This window comes from Eleutherodactylus coqui, chromosome 1, assembly GCF_035609145.1.
Source record: "Eleutherodactylus coqui strain aEleCoq1 chromosome 1, aEleCoq1.hap1, whole genome shotgun sequence".
Classification (NCBI taxonomy): domain Eukaryota; kingdom Metazoa; phylum Chordata; class Amphibia; order Anura; family Eleutherodactylidae; genus Eleutherodactylus; species Eleutherodactylus coqui.
This window is the reverse complement of record NC_089837.1, coordinates 233,206,644-233,225,694: the sequence shown is the minus strand read 5'-3', so window position 1 is coordinate 233,225,694 and position 19,051 is coordinate 233,206,644. Positions and strand designations below refer to the sequence as shown.

The following is a 19,051-nucleotide window of genomic DNA, read 5'->3' as shown; positions in this document are numbered from 1 at the left end:
TGAGGAGAATCTTCCTCACCTCTGTGTATATATACTGCGGAGAATCTACCTCACCTCTATGTTTATATACTGAGGAGAATCTGCCTCACCCCTATTTGTGTATACTGAGGAGAATCTACCTCAACTCTATGTGTATATACTGAGGAGAATATACCTCACCTCTGTGTGTATATACTGAGGAGAATCTACCTCACCTCTGTATGTATATACTGCGGAGAATCTACCTCACCTCTATGTGTATATACTCAGGAAAATCTACCTCACCTCTATGTGTATATACTGAGGAGAATCTACCTGGCCTCTATGTGTATATACTGAGGAGAATCCACCTCACCTCTATGTGTATATACTGAGGAAAATCTACCTCACCTCTATGTGTATATACTGAGCAGAATCTACCCCACCTCTATGTGCATATACTGAGGAGAATCTACCTCACCTCTATGTGTATATATACTGAGGAGAATCTACCTCACCTCTATGTGTATATACTGAGCAGAATCTACCCCACCTCTATGTGCATTTACTGAGGAGAATCTACCTCACCTCTATGTGCATGCACTGAGGAGAATCTACCTCACCTCTATGTGTATATACTGAGGAGAATCTACCTCACGTCAATGTGTATATACTGAGGAGAATCTACCTCACCTCTATGTGCATATACTGAAAGGCTGTAAAGTACATAAGTAAGCAGGCATGGACTGTAGGAATGGAGCATGACTCTAAGGCTAAGAAAGGTCTGCAACCTCCAGTCTGGGGTTAAATTTGAATAAAAAGGGATATTACCTTTAAGGGTAAAAAGTGAGGAGAGTGGGAGGGTTGGCACATTCTCTAAGTGTATACATATTTTATTCCTCGGGTCCTCTGAAGTAACTATAACTTAGTGAAAATTTTCCATGCAAGCAACAGGTAAACACCTGTATCAAATTAACTTAGGTGAAGCCGGGTATATCAGCTAGTATATTATACACTGTAGTAACATTTCCTTAAATGGCTTAACCATTCTTATTTTGTGGCAATTTAAATAAACTATAAATACAGTAAAATAATAAAAATCACATATAATTTCCTTGCAGAAACTTTAGTGAAAAAACATGAAGAACCAACAGTACTCAAGAGAAAACAGAAATTACCAGCTGAACCCAGGAAAGGTAAAGTTAATTTAATAGACAAAATGTAAAATTGTTATAGAAAAATTTATAACATGTAATATAGATAATAATTGACTGATCATTCTGCTACAGAGACTCTGATTAAAAAACATGATGAGCCAACAGAACCCAAGAAAAAACAAGAACCACCAGCTGAACTTAAAAAAGGTACTCAATTTAAATTTTTTCTAAGAGCATTACAGCATTATACCTTGGTCAGACGAGCGTTTTTTTTGCACACAAATAGCAGCACAAAAAAAATTGCTGCTCATGTGTGTAAAAATTCAACTGCTCCAGGAGGAGGGAGAGAAGAAGCCCCACAGGGCTTTGGGATTTACCCATAGCGCAGAGAGAGTGAGCAAAGCTACAGGGGATTAACCGATAGCTCGCTCTGTCTGTCCCTGCTATGGGTTTATCCCCCATAGCCCCGCTCTGTCTCCCTGCTATGGGGGATTAACCCATATCATGCTCTGTCTCTCCCTGCTGTAAGAGTCCCCAAAGGATATTCGCATAGTGCAGAGTGGAGTGGGGCTAGTAACAGGGGCGTAGCTATATGGTATATCACAGGGATTCTCACAGAAAAAAATAAAGGGGCGGAGCTTGAAGGGTGAGGTTAGGGGCGGAGACACCTATGCTCTCGGGGGAAGCCATTAGGGTAAGCCCTGTAACCCCACCCCCTCTCTCTTCCCGCTATAAGCAAATCCCTTGAGGGAAGAGGTAGAGGGAATCCCCTACTGCCCCATGCTGCTAGGGAATTGCCCAGAAGCGTAGCTGGAGGAATACCACACCGCTTACAGTAGGACATTTAAAACGTGCTGCCCAGAAGCACATTTTAAATGTCCCATTGTAAATTCCTGTTAGTCCCTGCAGGGATTAAGGGAACGCTTGGGGAGTCACCTCATTCCCCCAGGGACTAACAAGAGTTCAAAGTGGGACATTTAAAATGTGTTTCTTGGCAGCACATCTCAAATATCCTGCTGTAAGTGGCAGGAATCTTCTTTTCCTGTGCAGCAGTTAACTCCTGCTTCTATAGGAGTCAATGGAAACTCCTGCGCAGCTCGCACCAAAGATACATTCTCTCATGTGAGCACTTCTATAGGAGTCTATTGGTTCCTATTAGAAGCGCGTTCTGTGCACTGCTAGCAGCACAAAAAAAATGCTCATCTGACCAAGGCCTTGGGGTGGCTTCAGACGAGCGTGTTTTTGTGCGTGCATACGCGCATACAAAAACATGCGTCTATTACAAGCAATGCATTCCCTATCACTGGCAGCTGTCGCTAAATGAATGACAGGCGAGAGCTGCCTGTGATTGGCTGAGCGCCTCAGCCAATCACAAGCAGCTCTTTCAGCAGGCGGGGATTTAAAGCAGGGCTGCATCGGATTGGCTAAGCGCTCAGCCAATCACAGGCAGCGCTCAGCCATTCATTGAATGACACCTGAGTGCTGCCTGTGATTGGTCACAGCGCTCAGCCAATCACAGGCAACACTCGGCCATTCATTGAATTCAAATGTCAAATGTTCAAATGACAAGGGGACTCCCCGTGGGGAATATTGATGCGCACCACGGACCTATGGTGCACGCATGTCATATGTTTTGCAGGTACGTGCATTTGCACGCCTGTAAGACACAGAAATGTGAACACACCATAGGGAGCCAATGGTTCTAATAGACGCTCGGTTTTGCGCGGACGTATGTATGCACATAAACACGCTCGTCTGAATGAGGCCTAAGCCTATGTGTCAGGTTCCTAATATGACAGATACCACTGACATCCGACACAACTCATTCAGTGCTACTCTTCTTGTTAGTTCTCACCGAATTTGTGCTGGAACCTGCAATGCACATGTAAACACAACATTAGTTTGGTACGCAGTGATATTTATTTACCAGTTTAAACTATACAAAAAATGCATTATTTCTTCATTACAGATACCCCACTGAAAAAAGATGATAAGCCAAGAGAACCCATAAAAAAACAAGAACTGCCAGTGAAACCTAAGAAAGGTAATAAAATGTATTTTTTTAAAGAGCTCAAGGGCTCCTTCACACTAGTGATTGCGATATCGCCGCAAGAGAATTGTGGCAAAATAGCAACTTTTTCCACGATTTTTGAACATTAACGCTGCTTTCACTCGCAAAACATCACTGCTACTTGCAATTTTCTGGCGAGATTTTGCGACAATTCTTTAGTGCGAAAGTCAATAGGATTTTCTAATGTTAAAAATGCATCACATCCTACAAAAATCACAAGTTTGTGCTTTGCGATGCAATAAGAAGGAGGCTCCATAGGGAAACATGGTAGTTTAAAAAAAGGCAAGACGCAGAAAGATAGGACATGCCAGAATTTTTTTTCATTGCAACATTGCATGAGTAAAAACATCGCAAATGTGAGGGAAACCATTGAAAATCATTGGTTTCATAATTCTGTGTTTTCACTCACTCTCGTATTGCGTGAAAATCGCGTGATTTTATTGCCAGTGTGAACATGCCCTAATATAACATTCAAGCTTGTAAACTCACATGGATATGTGCCTCTTCTACTATATTTTGCTATGGCCTGTTTCAAACAGCAGGATTTAGTTCACTATTTTATATCAATCTTTGTAAGCCATAAAGAGGACTGGGTCCAAAACATGACTGAAGAACAACTCCTGGTTTTGGTTTCTAAATACAGATGAAAACTGCTAACCAAGATATTGCCTTGTGAATGTGGCTTAAAGTTGAAACTGCTTTGCATAAACTTTCCTTGCATTTCATTATCTTTTACAAAGTGCCACAGGAGGTTATAGTAAATAAGTAGTGATAATAATAATAACAATTGCAGAGACGGTAGTGAAAAAACATGAAAAGCCAGCAGAACCAAAGAAAAAGCAAGAAATGGCAGCCAAATCCGAGAAAGGTGATATATTGTATTATCTGGCATGACTTTAAATATGTGTAAACTTCTATGGGCATTTTTGCCCACTATTGGGACGCCCACCCCATTCAAAGTAAACAGTAGAGATGAGCGAGCACCAAAATGCTCGAGTGCTCGTTACTCGAGTTGAACATTCAGTGATGCTCGAGAGTTCGTTTCGAGTAACGAACCCCATTGAAGTCAATGGGCGACTCGAGCATTTTTGTATATGACTGGTGCTCCGCTAAGGTTTTCATTTGTGAAAATCTTAGCAAATCACCAAAGTCATGTAAAAAACACAGAAATGGATATGGCAAGCGAGGAGCAACATGCAGGGCTGCATTTCGGGCTCCGAGGTCTCACTATTAAGCCACAATAGTGGCAAGAGTGAGACCCCCCCCCCCCCCCACTGTCAGCATAACGATCGTTCTCCTCTGCCACAGCTGTAACAGCTGTGGCAGAAAAGAACGATGTTACCCCATTGAATTCAATGGAGCCGGCAATACAGCCGGCTCCATTGAAAGCAATGGGCTGCCGGCGAGCGCGGGATGAATTTTCAGGAAGGGCTTAAAAATATAAGCCCTTACCTGAAAATCATCCTAAAATGTGTAAAAATAAAAATATTAAAATTATGTCAGCATTAAGATCGTTCTCCTCTGCCACAGCTGTAACAGCTGTGGCAGAGAAGAATGATGTTAGCCCATTGAATTCAATAGAGCCGGCAATACAGCCGGCTCCATTGAAAGCAATGGGCTGCCAGCGAGCACGGGATGAATTTTCGGGAAGGGCTTAAAAATATAAGCCCTTACCTGAAAAAGAAAGATTTTAGTGTAAAAAAGAATAAAAATGCAGGCATTCTCTTCAATGGAGCCGCTGCTGCTGCCGGCGACTCCATTGAAGACAATGGTCCGCTGGCACACCTGAATTCTTTTTCAGGGAAGGGCTTTACATATAAGCCATTCCCTGGAAATGAATTAAAAGTGATTTAAAAAACAAAAAAAATAGATACTCACCTCCCTTCAGCTGCCGGGGCACAGCCGTGTCTTCTCCTGCTGTCCCCTGCACTGTGGTGCTGAACTGCTGTCATTCAGCTGAGAGCTGCGCTGAGCCAATCAGAGGCGGCATTCACTCACCCATTCATGAATTCATGAATGGGTGTGAGTGAGATCTGCCTCTGATTGGTCAGGCTGTGACCAATCAGAGGCAGATCCCACTCACACCCATTTAAATCCCCGGCTGCTGAATACTACAGAGAGCAATTCAGGAGAACTGCCAGCTGGCCGCAGCTGAACTCCGTCTGCCGGGACCAGTTGAGTATATATATATTTTTTATTTTTACACATTTCTGGATGAATTGCAGGGAAGGGCTTATATATTTAAGCCCTTCCTGAAAATTCATTGTGCGATCGCCGGCAGCCCATTGCTTTCAATGGAGCCGGCTGTATTGCCGGCTCCATTGAATTCAATGGGCTAACATCGTTCTGCCTGGACAAGGTAAGTATATTTTTTTTTTTACTTTTTACACATTTTAGGATGATTTTCAGGTAAGGGCTTATATTTTTAAGCCCTTCCCGAAAATTCATCCTGCGCTAGCCGGCAGCCCATTGCTTTCAATGGAGCCGGCTGTATTGCCGGCTCCATTGAATTCAACGGGCTAACATCGTTCTGCCGGGACAAGGTAAGTATTTATTTATTTTTTTACTTTTTACACATGTTAGGATGATTTTCAGGTAAGGGCTTATATTTTTAAGCCCTTCCCGAAAATTCATCCTGCACTAGCCGGCAGCCCATTGCTTTCAATGGAGCCGGCTGTATTGCCGGCTCCATTGAATTCAATGGTCAGTGCTCGTTTAATCGAGACGAGCACCACGAGGATCTCGAGCACCCTAATACTCGAACGAGCATCAAGCTCGGACGAGTATGCTCGCTCATCTCTAGTAAACAGGATCAGTCAAGCATTGAGCAGCTCCTGTTTACATGGGCCAACAATCACTTGCTTTTTAGTTCTGCTAAAAATGAAGTGACTCCGACAGGCAGGCAATTTATTGTTCAGAGCCCTGTCAGCAGCCACGTGTACATGGGATGATTATCGCCCCATAAAAAGGCATCTTTAGCTTGATGCTTGTTAAGTACATAGTTGGAATAAACATAAATTAACACTAGAGTTGAGCGAACGTACTCTTCCGAGCTTGATGCTCTTTCGAGTATTAGCATACTCGATTGTGCTCGCTTCTTGAGCGAGCATCACGCCATGTTCGACCCCGCCCCAGTTTTGTCCCCTTCCCGCTGCAATGTGTTAGTTTTGATGCCTCCCCGCTGTGCATGTCAATGGTATTTTGTGGCTGGCTTGGCGGGGAGGGGGGTGGGGGAGAGAGAGAAGAGAGAGAGAGAGAGAGAGAGAAAAAAAAAGCTCGGCAACCGGCCGGTCCCATACAAAAATGCTCGAGTCTCCCATTGAAGTCAATGGGGTTCATTACTCTAATAGAGCTCTCGAATTTACAAAAAGCTCGACTCGAATAACAAGGACTAGAGCATTTGGGTACTCACTCATCTCTATTTAAGATCTAACACAATGCAACCCATGTAAAAAAAATCAAGTAAAGTTTGATGAAACTGTGGATTTAACATGTTAAGCATCAAGATAACACTTGCCTCATCTGGATTTTGGAGTAAGTTATAAAATATAATAGCAAACAAAATTTACTCATTGCCTTGCAGAGACTTTAGTGGAAAAGCCAGCAGTACCTAAGAAAAAGCATGAATTAGCAGCAGAACCTAAGAAAGGTATACATCTAAACATTATTATAAAACAATTTGCAAAATTCAGTATACGACTCGCAGTTGAAGCTATATTTACAATGTACTCTGCAGAGACTCCTGCCAAAAAACATGAAGTACCAGTAGAGCCCAAGAAAAAACATGAATTACCACTGGAATCTAAAAAAGGTAACCAAATACTGTATATTGTCGCACAAAAGGTACATTTTTTTTTAGCCTGTAAATTGTAGGTCAAGTACAGCACTGATATTCCATAGCCAAAACTGCCTGGATTCTTCTGTCATGTGAACAAGAAGTAATGGTGCCAGAGTACAGATATGCCCAGCCTTAAATTTTCTTGAATTTCCTTAAAGGTTTAAATTTCTCATAATCTGAAATCTATATAATCTTGCTAATGGCAGATTATAATATAGGCAGTTTGGTCAGCCACCATGGCCCAAGGCTTCCAGGATCCTATGGCTGCCCAAAGTGCCTACGAGCTTAAAAAACAGAAGATCACCTAAAAGCTGGGGCGGGCAGCAATTACATTAGCAGGGGTCGTCTCTGGCAGTGGCCCCTCAGCAATCAAAATGTTTCAGCTCCATTCTTGCATTTTTTAATAAAAGCCTGAACTGTTCCATGGCCTTCCTGTGTTCATCTGGAGTTCAATAACTTCCTGAGAATGTATGGATGTGTATTGTAAAATTTCTGCATTTGACTATGATTGTATTCAGTGAAAATAAAAAAAAACACTTTATGGAGACCATAAATATGATTAGACCTTAAATGTTCTCCTTTTGGCAACAATTTCAACAATTTACCAAAAAATAATGTAAATAGAAGTTAATAATTTATTTGCAGAACCCAAGAAAACACGTGAAGAGCCAGCTGAACCCAAGAAAAAGCATGAAGAGCTAGCTGAACGCAAGAAAAAGCATGAAAAGCTAGTGGAACCCAAGAAAAAGCATGAAGAGCCAGCTAAACCCAAGAAAAAGCATGAAGAGCCAGCTGAACACAAGAAAAAGCATGAAGAGCTAGCCGAACCCAAGAAAAAGCATGAAGAGCCAGCTGAACCAAAGAAAAAGCATGAAGAGCCAGCTGAACCCAAGAAAAAGCACGAAGAGCCAACAGAACTGAAGAAAAAGCATAAAGACCCAACACAACCAAAGAAAAAACATGAAGAGCCAATAGAAACCAAAAAAGAACATAAAGAACCAACAGAGCACAAGAAAAAACATGAAAAGCCAGCAGAACCCAAGAAAAAACATGAGGAGCCAACAGAAGCCAAGAAAAAGCATGAAGAGCCAACAGAAGCCAAGAAAAAGCCTGAAGAGCAAGCAGAACCCAGGAAAAAGCATGTAGTGCCAACAGAATCTAAGAAAAAACATGAAGAGCCAGTAGAATCCAAGAAAAAACTACAGTTGCCAGCAGAAGCAAAGAAAGGTAACATTATAATATTCATCAAAATCTACACATTATTATATAGCAATTTACGAACTATATTGCGAAACAAAAAATTCCTCAGCGCTCACACCAGACTGTGTATATAAAGGAGTAAATGAAAGGATAGGACTTACTTAGTGGAGGCGCCTATGGCCAAGGCGCCTCCCGATCCAGGGTGTCTTATCACGTGGTGGTGAATACCAGCAGCAGCAGAGATATTTTCACAATTTTTAATATGAGCAATAATAATATACACAACGCGTTTCGGCCGAGTGGCCTTTTTCAAGTGTACAGATAACAGAAAAACGTACAAATATATAGACAAATACCTGATAATGATGTTTCCTGTAGCAAGTCACATCTCCTGTTTGTATGGGGGGGAGGAGCGGGGGAGGGAAAGGGGGAGGGAAAAGCGCCGAAATCTGGTGCAATGATCCCACGTCCCGGGAAACCCCCGATGACGTAAAGATCACGTGTAGACCCGCATCACCGCAGGCGCACGATTCGCACACATCAGATGACATCAGAGAGAGCAGCCGCTCCTAAAAGAACTTCTCCAATAAAGTCCAATCCAATAATAACTAATCAGTTGCATCTGACCTGGCACACAAGATACATTTTTTTTACAGTAATCAAGCTTGATTTATATAAAACCAGAAAACCCATTTATCTTATATAGTTTTTAGGCATGCAGGCTACAAAATATCCATCATTTTACATATAAGAAAATATTGCATATTTCTTTCATCCTTTGAAACTCTTATAAGGACCCAAACTACCCATGAGCACTTGTGTGTACTTCTAAAGCTGTCCTCCATAAAATCATAATCATTCAGTCTAAATCCCCATATTAATTTTAACCCCTGAAGGACATGGCCTATTTTGGCCCAAAGGACGCAACTATTTTGGGGGGATTTTCATCTCCACTTTTCAGAAGCCATAGCTTTTTTATTTTTTCCGTTGACACGGCATATGAGGGCTTGTTGTTTGTGTGGCAAACCGTAGTTTTTGTAAGTGTCATTTTTGGGTGCATATAATGTATTGTAAAACTTTTACAATACAGGGCAGGGAGAGAAAACATCAATTCTGTTGTTGTTTTTTTTACAGCGCTAATGACATACCATAAATACATTTTTTTGCGTGTCAGTACAATTAAGACAATACCATAATTATTATAATTTATTTAAGATTTTTCACTTTTGCTCAAAAAAACTAGATTTTTTTTTCTACATCGCTGCATTTAGAGTCCCATAACTATTTTATTTTTTCATGGATGGAGCTCTGTGAGGGCTTGTTTTTTTGTGTGTGATGAGCTGTAGTTTTTATTGATACCATGCTAGTACATACAGCTGATTGTCAGTAACAGCCACCTTCCACTATGGAATGGCTCAGAAGCTGAGCCTGCGCCATCCACAGGATGTTAGTTGACATACTGTTGTGATAAGTACCCCCCAGGTAGTAAACTTCAGTGGATGCTGAAAAAAAGTAATTGAAAGTAGAACTCGGAGACAAGAAATCTGCAAATTTCACTGATATTACAAATACAACAGGCTATGTGATATGGTTGCCATTATTTCCTTATGTGATGCCCCTTCTGAAAATTGTGTTTCTTTATCTATCAATCAAATATCATCAGTTTTAGGGTGGCTTCACATGAGGGTGTTTTACCCATATACGTGCAAAAACACGCATGAATGCAGGTCCGTGCATTGTTTTCAAAGAAGCCAGCAGCTCCATTGAAAACAATGGTCTGCCAACACCCCTGCATTGTTTTTCAGGGAAGGGCTTTACCTATAAGCCCTTTGCTGAAAAACGAAAATTTTACTGCAAAAAAAAGAAGCAAAAATGTACCCTCTGCCGCTGCTGTGTTCCCCGCGGGGATGAAGAACACATCTGCTGCATGCGGCAGATGTTGCCTTCATCCCCGCTAGTAAAAAGAATTCCCTGCTGCTACATCTGCCACATCTGTGACAGATGCAGCAGAGGAATTCTTAAATTCTCTACCGAAGCTGTCACACAGGATTCTGCTGCTGGCACCCCGTCAATTGCTTTCAGGGAAGGGCTTTAAATATAAGCCCTTCCCTGAAAATCCTGTAAAAGTGCTGTAAAAAAACAAAAAATAGGAAACCACCTTGCTTTAGCTGCCGGGGCTCAGCCACGTCTTCTCCTGTTGTCCCCTGCTCTGTAGTGCTGATCTATCAGCAGCGGGGATTTAAAATCCCCGCTTGCTGAAAGAGCTTAATGTGATTGGCTGAGGTGCTCAGCCAATCACAGGCAGCTCTTGCCAAATGAATGATGTGACATTGTGTGACAGCTGTGATAGAGAATTGAAGAATTTCTCTGCTGCATCTGCATTTGCAGCAAATGTAAAAAGCTATCCTGTTCACAGAGGTTAATATTTCTGCTCAATAATTTCCACACATGGAATCCATACCACAACAAGCTAATGCAGTTCTGAACACCAAGAGGAAAACATTATGTAAATGATACTGCTTTGCAAAGACTCCAGTAAAAAAAAACAAAAAGAGTCACCTGCAGAATCAATTGTCAGCAGACTCTGAGAAAATTAAACACCAATTACATTACCTGATGTGACCCATGGTTACACGGTATATTATCTGAATAGATCTAAAATTTGCCTTGTAAGGTTATATAAAATGTAATATAGATCCAAATTTAATCACACTTACTTGCAGACATCCCAGTAAAAAAACATGAAAAACCAGAAGAACCCAAGAAAAAACATGAAGAGCCAAGAGAAGCCAAGAAAAAACAGGATTTGTCAGCAGAAATTAGAAAAGGTAAACAATAATAACATTCTCCTTCACCTATAGATTACAGGTAGAGATGAGCGAGCGTACTCGGTAAGGACAGATACTCGAGCGAGTATCCCCATTTTCAAGTACAAGCCTGCTTGCCTGAAAAGATTCGGGGGCCGGCAAGGGTGAGCGGGGAGTTGTGGGAGTGAGCAGGGGGGAGAGAGAGAGAGATCTCCCCCCCCCGTTCTCCCCCGCCGCCCCCCAGATCTTTTCGGGCAAGCAGGCATCTACTCGAAAATGGGGATACTCGCTCTAGCAATTTCCCTTAACGAGTACGCTCGCTCATCTCTAATTACAGGTTGAGTTATTTTACCTTGAATTTGTTCTTAACCCTTTAGTACCAAAGCCTGTTACTGCCTTAAAAAAGTTCATCATCGCATGCCTAGAGCCATATCTTTTTAAGTTTTTCATGGACGTAGCCATATAAGGGCTAGTGTTTTGCTGGACTAGTTCCATTTTTTTTAATGGCATAATTTGTTTGGGTACATAAAATGTATTGTATAACTTTTATAAATTTTTATGGGGATTGGCAAAAAAAAATAATTTCACCTTTTGCTTTTTGGATTTGATTTTTATGGCATTCAGTCTGCAGGATAAATGATGTGATATTCTCTAGGTTAGTACCATTGCAGCGATACCAAGTTTATTCAGTTTTTTTTTTACATTTTGCTATTTTCATACACTAGTCTTTTTAAAGACTTGCTTTTGTCTAACAGCATTCCAAGAACAGTAATGTTTTTATTTTTCCATTGATGAAGCTCTATGATGGCTTGTTTTTTAGCAAAATGAACTTTAGTCTTCATGTATCCAATTTTTGGGAACATCTAACATTTTGTTCACTTTTTATTCCACTTTTTTTCTAGAGGTGAGATTAATATTATACATTCGGACCAAAATAGTTTTATATCCTCATGCTCAACGGCTAATAATGTCTGCAGATTATATTAAAAACTTCTACTACTAATACCAATGGACAATAAATGGGAACAAATAATATGTTCTTTGGATGCAGCCAAAGCATTCGGTAGTGTGGAGTGGCTCTATCTATGGGAGATAATGGGCAAAATAGATTTTGGGGTGATATTCATGAAATGGGTTCAATTTGTATATCCTAATGTTAAAGCTTATATTGGGGTGAATGGTGAATGCGTGAACATTAGAGATGAGCGAACACGTTCGGCTCCGCCCCTTTTTCGCCCGAACACCGAACTTTGCGAACACTTCAGTGTTCGGGCGAAAAAGTTCGGGGGCCGCCGTGGCAGCGCGGGGGGGTGCGGCGGGGAGTGGGGGGGAGAGGGAGAGAGAGAGGGCTCCCCCCTGTTCCCCGCTACTGCCGCCCGCGCCGCCGCGCATCTCCCCGCCCCCCGGCGGCACCCGGACACTTACGCGCGAACACTGCAGTGTTCGGCAAAGCCGGTGTCCGGGTGCGGATGTGTCCGTAACGGACACGTTCGCTCATCCCTAGTGAACATGTTTTCGTTACACAGAGGGATGCGACAAGGCTGCCCTCTCTCACCTCTGCTGTTTACAATAGCCATTGAACCCTTTGCAAGCAAAAGAAGATTACAACCAGACATAGTGGGTTTCCAACGCGGTCCTCTGGAGGAAAAAATTGCATTACACGGCTCTTACTGTTTTTGGGAGAGGCAGAGATGTTGCTGTGAAAGGCTATAGATAGATGAGGATAGCGTTTTTTTGGGAATTAGGATTAATTGGGATAAATCAGTTATAATGCCAGTGGATAGGACAGGACTGGTTATTTCCCCAGAACAGATTTCTATGATATGTGTATCAAATTTTAGATATTTGGGTATAAACATTTCAAATAATATATTAGAATGCACTAAATTACACCTACACCCGCTGGTAACTCATTTTCAACAAAAACTAGAAGTGTAGTGTAAATTTCCTATATTAGTTGTAGTTAGAACAAATTTAATTAAGATGGCCTGGATTCCACAATTACTTTATCTACTACATAATTCACTGCAATGGATACCTTAGTGTATCTTCTATAAAATTACCTGGCTGTTCAGGGATCTTAAATGGCAAAAGAAAACTTTGCATATAAAACTAGAGACACTATTCAACTCTAAAGAAGAGGGAGGCCTGGCCTTATGTAATCCTAAAATGTACTTTCTTGCATCACAGATGCAATATTTCAGGGGATGGGAGATAGAAGAAATTCGGGTTCTAATTTTCAGATTAAAGAAGTATATGAACAATCTTCACTAATTTGAAGCTTTAGAGGGGGCTAAACTTAAACAAAATGCCAGATTGTTTCCTACCCTTTACCTTACGCACAAGGTCTGCTGAAAAATTAGGGACATAGTGGGAATAAAATACAATACACAATATACATCTATTTGGAATAATATGAGACTGATGGAGCAAGACAAGCTGCAGGACCTTGAGTCATGGAAGAAAGCAAGCATCACATGACTATCACAGATAACTGAGCTCAGAGCTGAAAGCATTTGCTCAGCTGCAAACTGAGTACAACGTACCACACACACAGTTTTACGGGTATTTACAGTGGGGCCATGCCTATCACACAAGATGGTTTCCTCGGAAATCCAAATAACTAACTTGCACTAGCTGATATTGTAGGCACATCTTCCACATCTACAGGAAAAATAACATTTATATACAATCACCTGCAGGGTCATCTCAATTGTCGATATCCCGTTAGGATAAAAAACAAATTGGAAGGAGGCATGGGCCCTATTGAAGACTCGATGTTGCAAGAGATCCTAAAAATGACACCCAAATTGTCACCAAGTGAGGCACGTAGATTGTCGCAGCTACACATGTTGCATAGAGTATACTGAACGCCAGCTTTATGATATAGGAGTGAGAGACAATACATTTTGTGTGCAATGTAAGACTCAAACAGCAGGGCTACTACATATGTTACGGAGATGCCCAAAGCTGAATAGATACTGGGTAGAAGTACGCTCTATAATATAAAATATGCATAAGGTTACTCTAGAACACACCCCCTTTGTCTATGCACTTGGGTATGTAGACAATTTGCCAATAGCTAGACATGAGAAAATAGCAGTGGCAAGATTGCAAGGAAACTGATAGCTCAACATTACTTGATAAAGCAGCCCCCACAGGAGCAGAAGTTAAACATAAGTTCAAATGGTTAACACCTTCGGAAGGAGGAGTTTACATTAAATGTAAAACTGAGTACTAGTACGACAAGATGTGAATGAAATGGATATTAACATTTGAACTGACACCCCTGAACCGATTGAATTTTAATAATGAATGCAATATAGACACGCAGACTTAAGAGAAAAACCATTAAGAGTAGGCGCAGAGAATGGGGTACACAGATAACCTTGTTACAAAGGCTAATAATTTGATATCACTATGATGATAGTAAACAGATGTAAAATGTCACTTTTGTATACAATTGAGTTGGGGATAATTATATTCTTGGTTATTATTAGAGATGAACGAGCACCAAAATGCTCGGGTGCTCGTTACTCGGGACGAACTTTTCGCGATGCTCAAGGGTTCGTTTCAAGTAACGAACCCCATTGAAGTCAATGGGCGACCCGAGCATTTTTGTATATCGCCGATGCTCGCTAAGGTTTTCATTTGTGAAAATCTGGGCAATTCAAGTAAGTGATGGGAACGACACAGCAACGGATAGGGCAGGCGAGGGGCTACATGTTGGGCTGCATCTCAAGTTCCGGGGTCCCACTATTAAGCCACAATAGCGGCAAGAGTGGCCCCCCCCCCCACTGTCAGCATAAAGATCGTTCTCCTCTGCCACAGCTGTAACAGCTGTGGCAGAGAAGAACGATGTTTGCCCATTGAATTCAATGGAGCCGGCAATACAGCAGGTTCCACTGAAAGCAATGGGCTGCCGGCGATCGCGGGATGAATTGTCGGGAAGGGCTTAAATATATAAGCCCTTCCCTGCAATTCATCCAGAAATGTGTTACAATAAAAATATATACCGGCGTATAAGGCGACGGGGCGTATAAGACGACCCCCCAACTGTCACCTTATACGCCAGCAATACAGCGGAGCAAAGAATAAAAATCATTACTCACTTCTCCTGGTGTTCTGCGGCGCTGCTGCAGGCTGTCGCTCCCTCCTGGTCCCCGGCAGAGCATTGCTTTCTGGACGCAGTGGTTGAAATCCCTGCCTCCAGAAACACACGTGCCTTCAGCCAATCACAGCCATTCAATGACATCCTTGTCATTGGCTGTGATTGGCTGAAGGCACGTGTGTTTCTGGAGGCGGGGATTTAAAGCCCTTCGTAGAGAAAGCAATGCTCTGCTGGGAACCAGGAGGGAGCGACAGCCTGCAGCAGCGGCGCAGAACGCCAGGAGAAGTGAGTAATGATTTTTATTCTTTGCTCCACTGTATTCCCGGCGTATAAGGTGACAGTTGGGGGGTCGTCTTATACGCCCCGTCGCCTTATACGCTGGTATATATTTTTATTGTAACACATTTCTGGATGAATTGCAGGGAAGGGCTTATATATTTAAGCCCTTCCCGACAATTCATCCCGCGATCGCCGGCAGCCCATTGCTTTCAGTGGAACCTGCTGTATTGCCGGCTCCATTGAATTCAATGGGCAAACATCGTTCTTCTCTGCCACAGCTGTTACAGCTGTGGCAGAGAAGAATGATTTGTCTTCTATATGTTCTCAATGGGGTCGGCGCTGCTGCCGCCAGCCCCATTGAGCGCATATAGAGAAGAGAACAGAAATTGCAGATCGCACATAGGTGCGATCTGCGATTTCTATGGCCTAAGAAGGACCGTTGGGGTTCTTGAAGCCTAAAATCACTCCTAACACTCTCCCTATAGCAGCTCCGGGATCAACAACACTTTCCCTGAACTATGTCAGAATGCATCTGTGGCGAGCCGTGGGAGGGGCAGATTTTAATACTCGGGTGACACCTAATCTCGCCAGCCACTCACTGCAGGGGGGTGGTATAGGGCTTGAACGTTGCAGGGGGAAGTTGTAATGCCTTCCCTGTCTTTCTATTGGCCAGAAAAGCGCGCAAATTTCTCAGGGAAGAAAATGAAAGTAACCCGAACACCGCGTGGTACTCGTTACGAGTAATGAGCATCTCAAACACCCTAATACTCGAACTAATATCAAGCTCGGACGAGTATGCTCGCTCATCTCTAGTTATTATATAAGATATTTGACAACTTTATTATATATCAACAAGAAGGGGACAAACAAAAGGGAATAATATGGAAAGGAAGAAGAGGATCAATGTACCCACTATCAGGAACTCTCGCAAGGGATCATCAAGGGCAGTTGTGCGGAGAAGGAAGAATTCATAATTTCTGAGCTTAGTAGAGATGAGCGAGCACCAAAATGCTCGGGTGCTCGTTACTCGGGACGAAATTATCGCGATGCTCGAGGGTTCGTTTCGAGTAACGAACCCCATTGAAGTCAATGGGCGACCCGAGCATTTTTGTATTTCGCCGATGCTCGCTAAGGATTTCATGTGTGAAAATCTGGGCAATTCAAGAAAGTGATGGGAACGACACAGCAACGGATAGGGCAGGCGAGGGGCTACATGTTGGGCTGCATCTCAAGTTCACAGGTCCCACTATTAAGCCACAATACCGGCAAGAGTGCCCCCCCCCCCTCCCAACAACTTTTACTTCTGAAAAGCCCTCATTAGCATGACATACCTTACCTAAGCACCACACTACCTACAACAAAGCACAATCACTGCCTGCATGACACTCTGCTGCCACTTCTCCTGGGTTACATGCTGACCAACCCCCCCCCCCACAGCGCACACCAAAGTGTCCCTGCGCAGCCTTCAGCTGCCCTCATGCCACACCACCCTCATGTCTATTTATAAGTGCGTCTGCCATGACGAGGAACAGCAGGCACACACTGCAGAGGGTTGGCACGGCTAGGCAGCGACCCTCTTTAAAAGGGGTGGGGCGATAGCCCACAATGCTGTACAGAAGCAATGAGAAATATAATCCTGTGCCACCGCCATCAGGAGCTGCACACGTGGGCATAGCAATGGGGAACCTATGTGCCACACACTATTCATTCTGTCAAGGTGTCTGCATGCCCCAGTCAGACCGCGGTTTTTAATTCATAGACACAGGCAGGTACAACTCCCTATTGTGAAGTCCCTGTGGACCGACAGCATGGGTGGCTCCCTGGAACCCACCGGCGGTACATAAAAATATCCCATTGCATTGCCCAACACAGCTGAGGTAGTAATGTCGTGCTTAATGCAGGTGGGCTTCGGCCCACACTGCATGCCCCAGTCAGACTGGGGTTCTTTAGAAGTGGAAACAGATGCATTTATAATTCTCTGTGGACCCACAGCATGGGTGGGTGCCAGGAAGCCACTGGCGGTACATAAAAATATCCCATTACATTACCCAACACAGCGGATGTAACGTCAGCTGTAATGCAGGTGGGCTAAAAATTTATTGGATTACACTGTAGGCGAGGGCCCACAAAAATTGCTGTATCAACAGTACTAATGTACATCAGAAAAATTGGCCATGGCCAACCAAGAGGGCAGGTGAAACCCATTAATCGCTTTGGTTAATGTGGCTTAAGTGGTAACTAGGCCTGGAGGCAGCCGAGTTTAACGAAAAATTGGTTCAAGTTAAAGTTTCAACGCTTTTAAGAGCATTGAAACGTATAAAAAAATTTTTTTTTTAAATTATATGACTGAGCCTTGTGGCCCTAAGAAAAATTGCCCGTTCGGCGTCATTACGTGAGGTTTCAGGAGGAGGAGCAGGAGGAGGAGGATGAATATTATACACAGATTGATGAAGCAGAAATGTCCCCGTTTTGGATGGTGAGAGAGAACGATGCTTCCATCCGCGGGTGCAGCCTACGTATTGCTTAGGTATCGCTGCTGTCCGCTGGTGGAGAAGAGAAGTCTGGGGAAATCCAGGCTTTGTTCATCTTGATGAGTGTAAGCCTGTCGGCACTGTCGGTTGACAGGTGGGTACGCTTATCCGTGATGATTCCCCCAGCCACACTAAACACACTCTCTGACAAGACGCTAGCCGCAGGACAAGCAAGCACCTCCAGGGCATACAGTGCGAGTTCAGGCCACGTGTCCAGCTTCAACACCCAGTAGTTGTAGGGGGCAGAGGCGTCACCGAGGACGGTGCTGCAATCGGCTACGTACTCCCTCACCACCCTTTTACAGTGCTCCCGCCAACTCAGCCTTGACTGGGGACCGGTGACACAGTCTTGCTGGGGAGCCATAAAGCTGGCAAAGGCCTTGGAGAATGTTCCCCTGCCTGCGCTGTACATGCTGCCTGATCTCTGCGCCTCCCCTGCTACCTGGCCCTCGGAATTGCGCCTTCTGCCACTAGCGCTGTCGGATGGGAAGTTTTCCATCAGTTTGTCCACCAGCGCCCTGTGGTATAGCATCATGCTCGAACCCCTTTCCTCTTCGGGAATGAGAGTGCAAAGGCTCTCCTTATACCGTGGGTCGAGCAGTGTGTACACCCAGTAATCCGTAGTGGCCAGAATGCGTGTAACGCGAGGGTCACGAGAAAGGCATCCTAACATGAAGTCAGCCATGTGTGCCAGGGTACCTGTACGCAACACATGGCTGTCTTCACTAGGAAGATCACTTTCAGGATCCTCCTCCTCCTCCTCCTCCTCAGGCCATACACGCTGAAAGGATGACAGGCAAGCAGCATGGGTACCGTCAGCAGTGGGCCAAGCTGTCTCTTCCCCCTCCTCCTCATCCTCCTCATGCTCCTCCTCCTCCTCCTGAACGCGCTGAGATATAGACAGGAGGGTGCTCTGACTATCCAGCGACATACTGTCTTCCCCAGGCTCTGTTTCCGAGCGCAAAGCGTCTGCCTTTATGCTTTGCAGGGAACTTCTCAAGATGCATAACAGAGGAATGGTGACGCTAATGATTGCAGCATCGCCGCTCACCATCTGGGTAGACTCCTCAAATTTTCCAAGGACCTGGCAGATGGCTGC

The 19,051-nt window shown here is 43.5% G+C and overlaps 1 protein-coding gene across 26 annotated transcripts in view; it reads left to right on the top strand.

The window, feature by feature from the left end:
* TRDN (triadin) overlaps positions 1-19,051 on the top strand; it is a 630,780-nt gene that overhangs the window by 471,013 nt on the left and 140,716 nt on the right. For 25 of the 26 annotated variants that reach the window (XR_010793132.1, XM_066606567.1, XM_066606610.1 and 22 more), the window contains 8 exons: positions 1,080-1,154; positions 1,248-1,322; positions 3,085-3,159; positions 3,980-4,054; positions 6,770-6,835; positions 6,923-6,997; positions 7,670-8,251; positions 10,948-11,052. Coding sequence is in view for 25 of the 26 variants with exons in the window: in XM_066606567.1 (XP_066462664.1) it covers positions 1,080-1,154; positions 1,248-1,322; positions 3,085-3,159; positions 3,980-4,054; positions 6,770-6,835; positions 6,923-6,997; positions 7,670-8,251; positions 10,948-11,052 (1,128 nt within the window). In the remaining variant the exon portion in view is untranslated. The remainder of the gene's footprint in view (positions 1-1,079; positions 1,155-1,247; positions 1,323-3,084; positions 3,160-3,979; positions 4,055-6,769; positions 6,836-6,922; positions 6,998-7,669; positions 8,252-10,947; positions 11,053-19,051) is intronic. The other variant, XM_066606647.1, reaches the window with a different exon arrangement.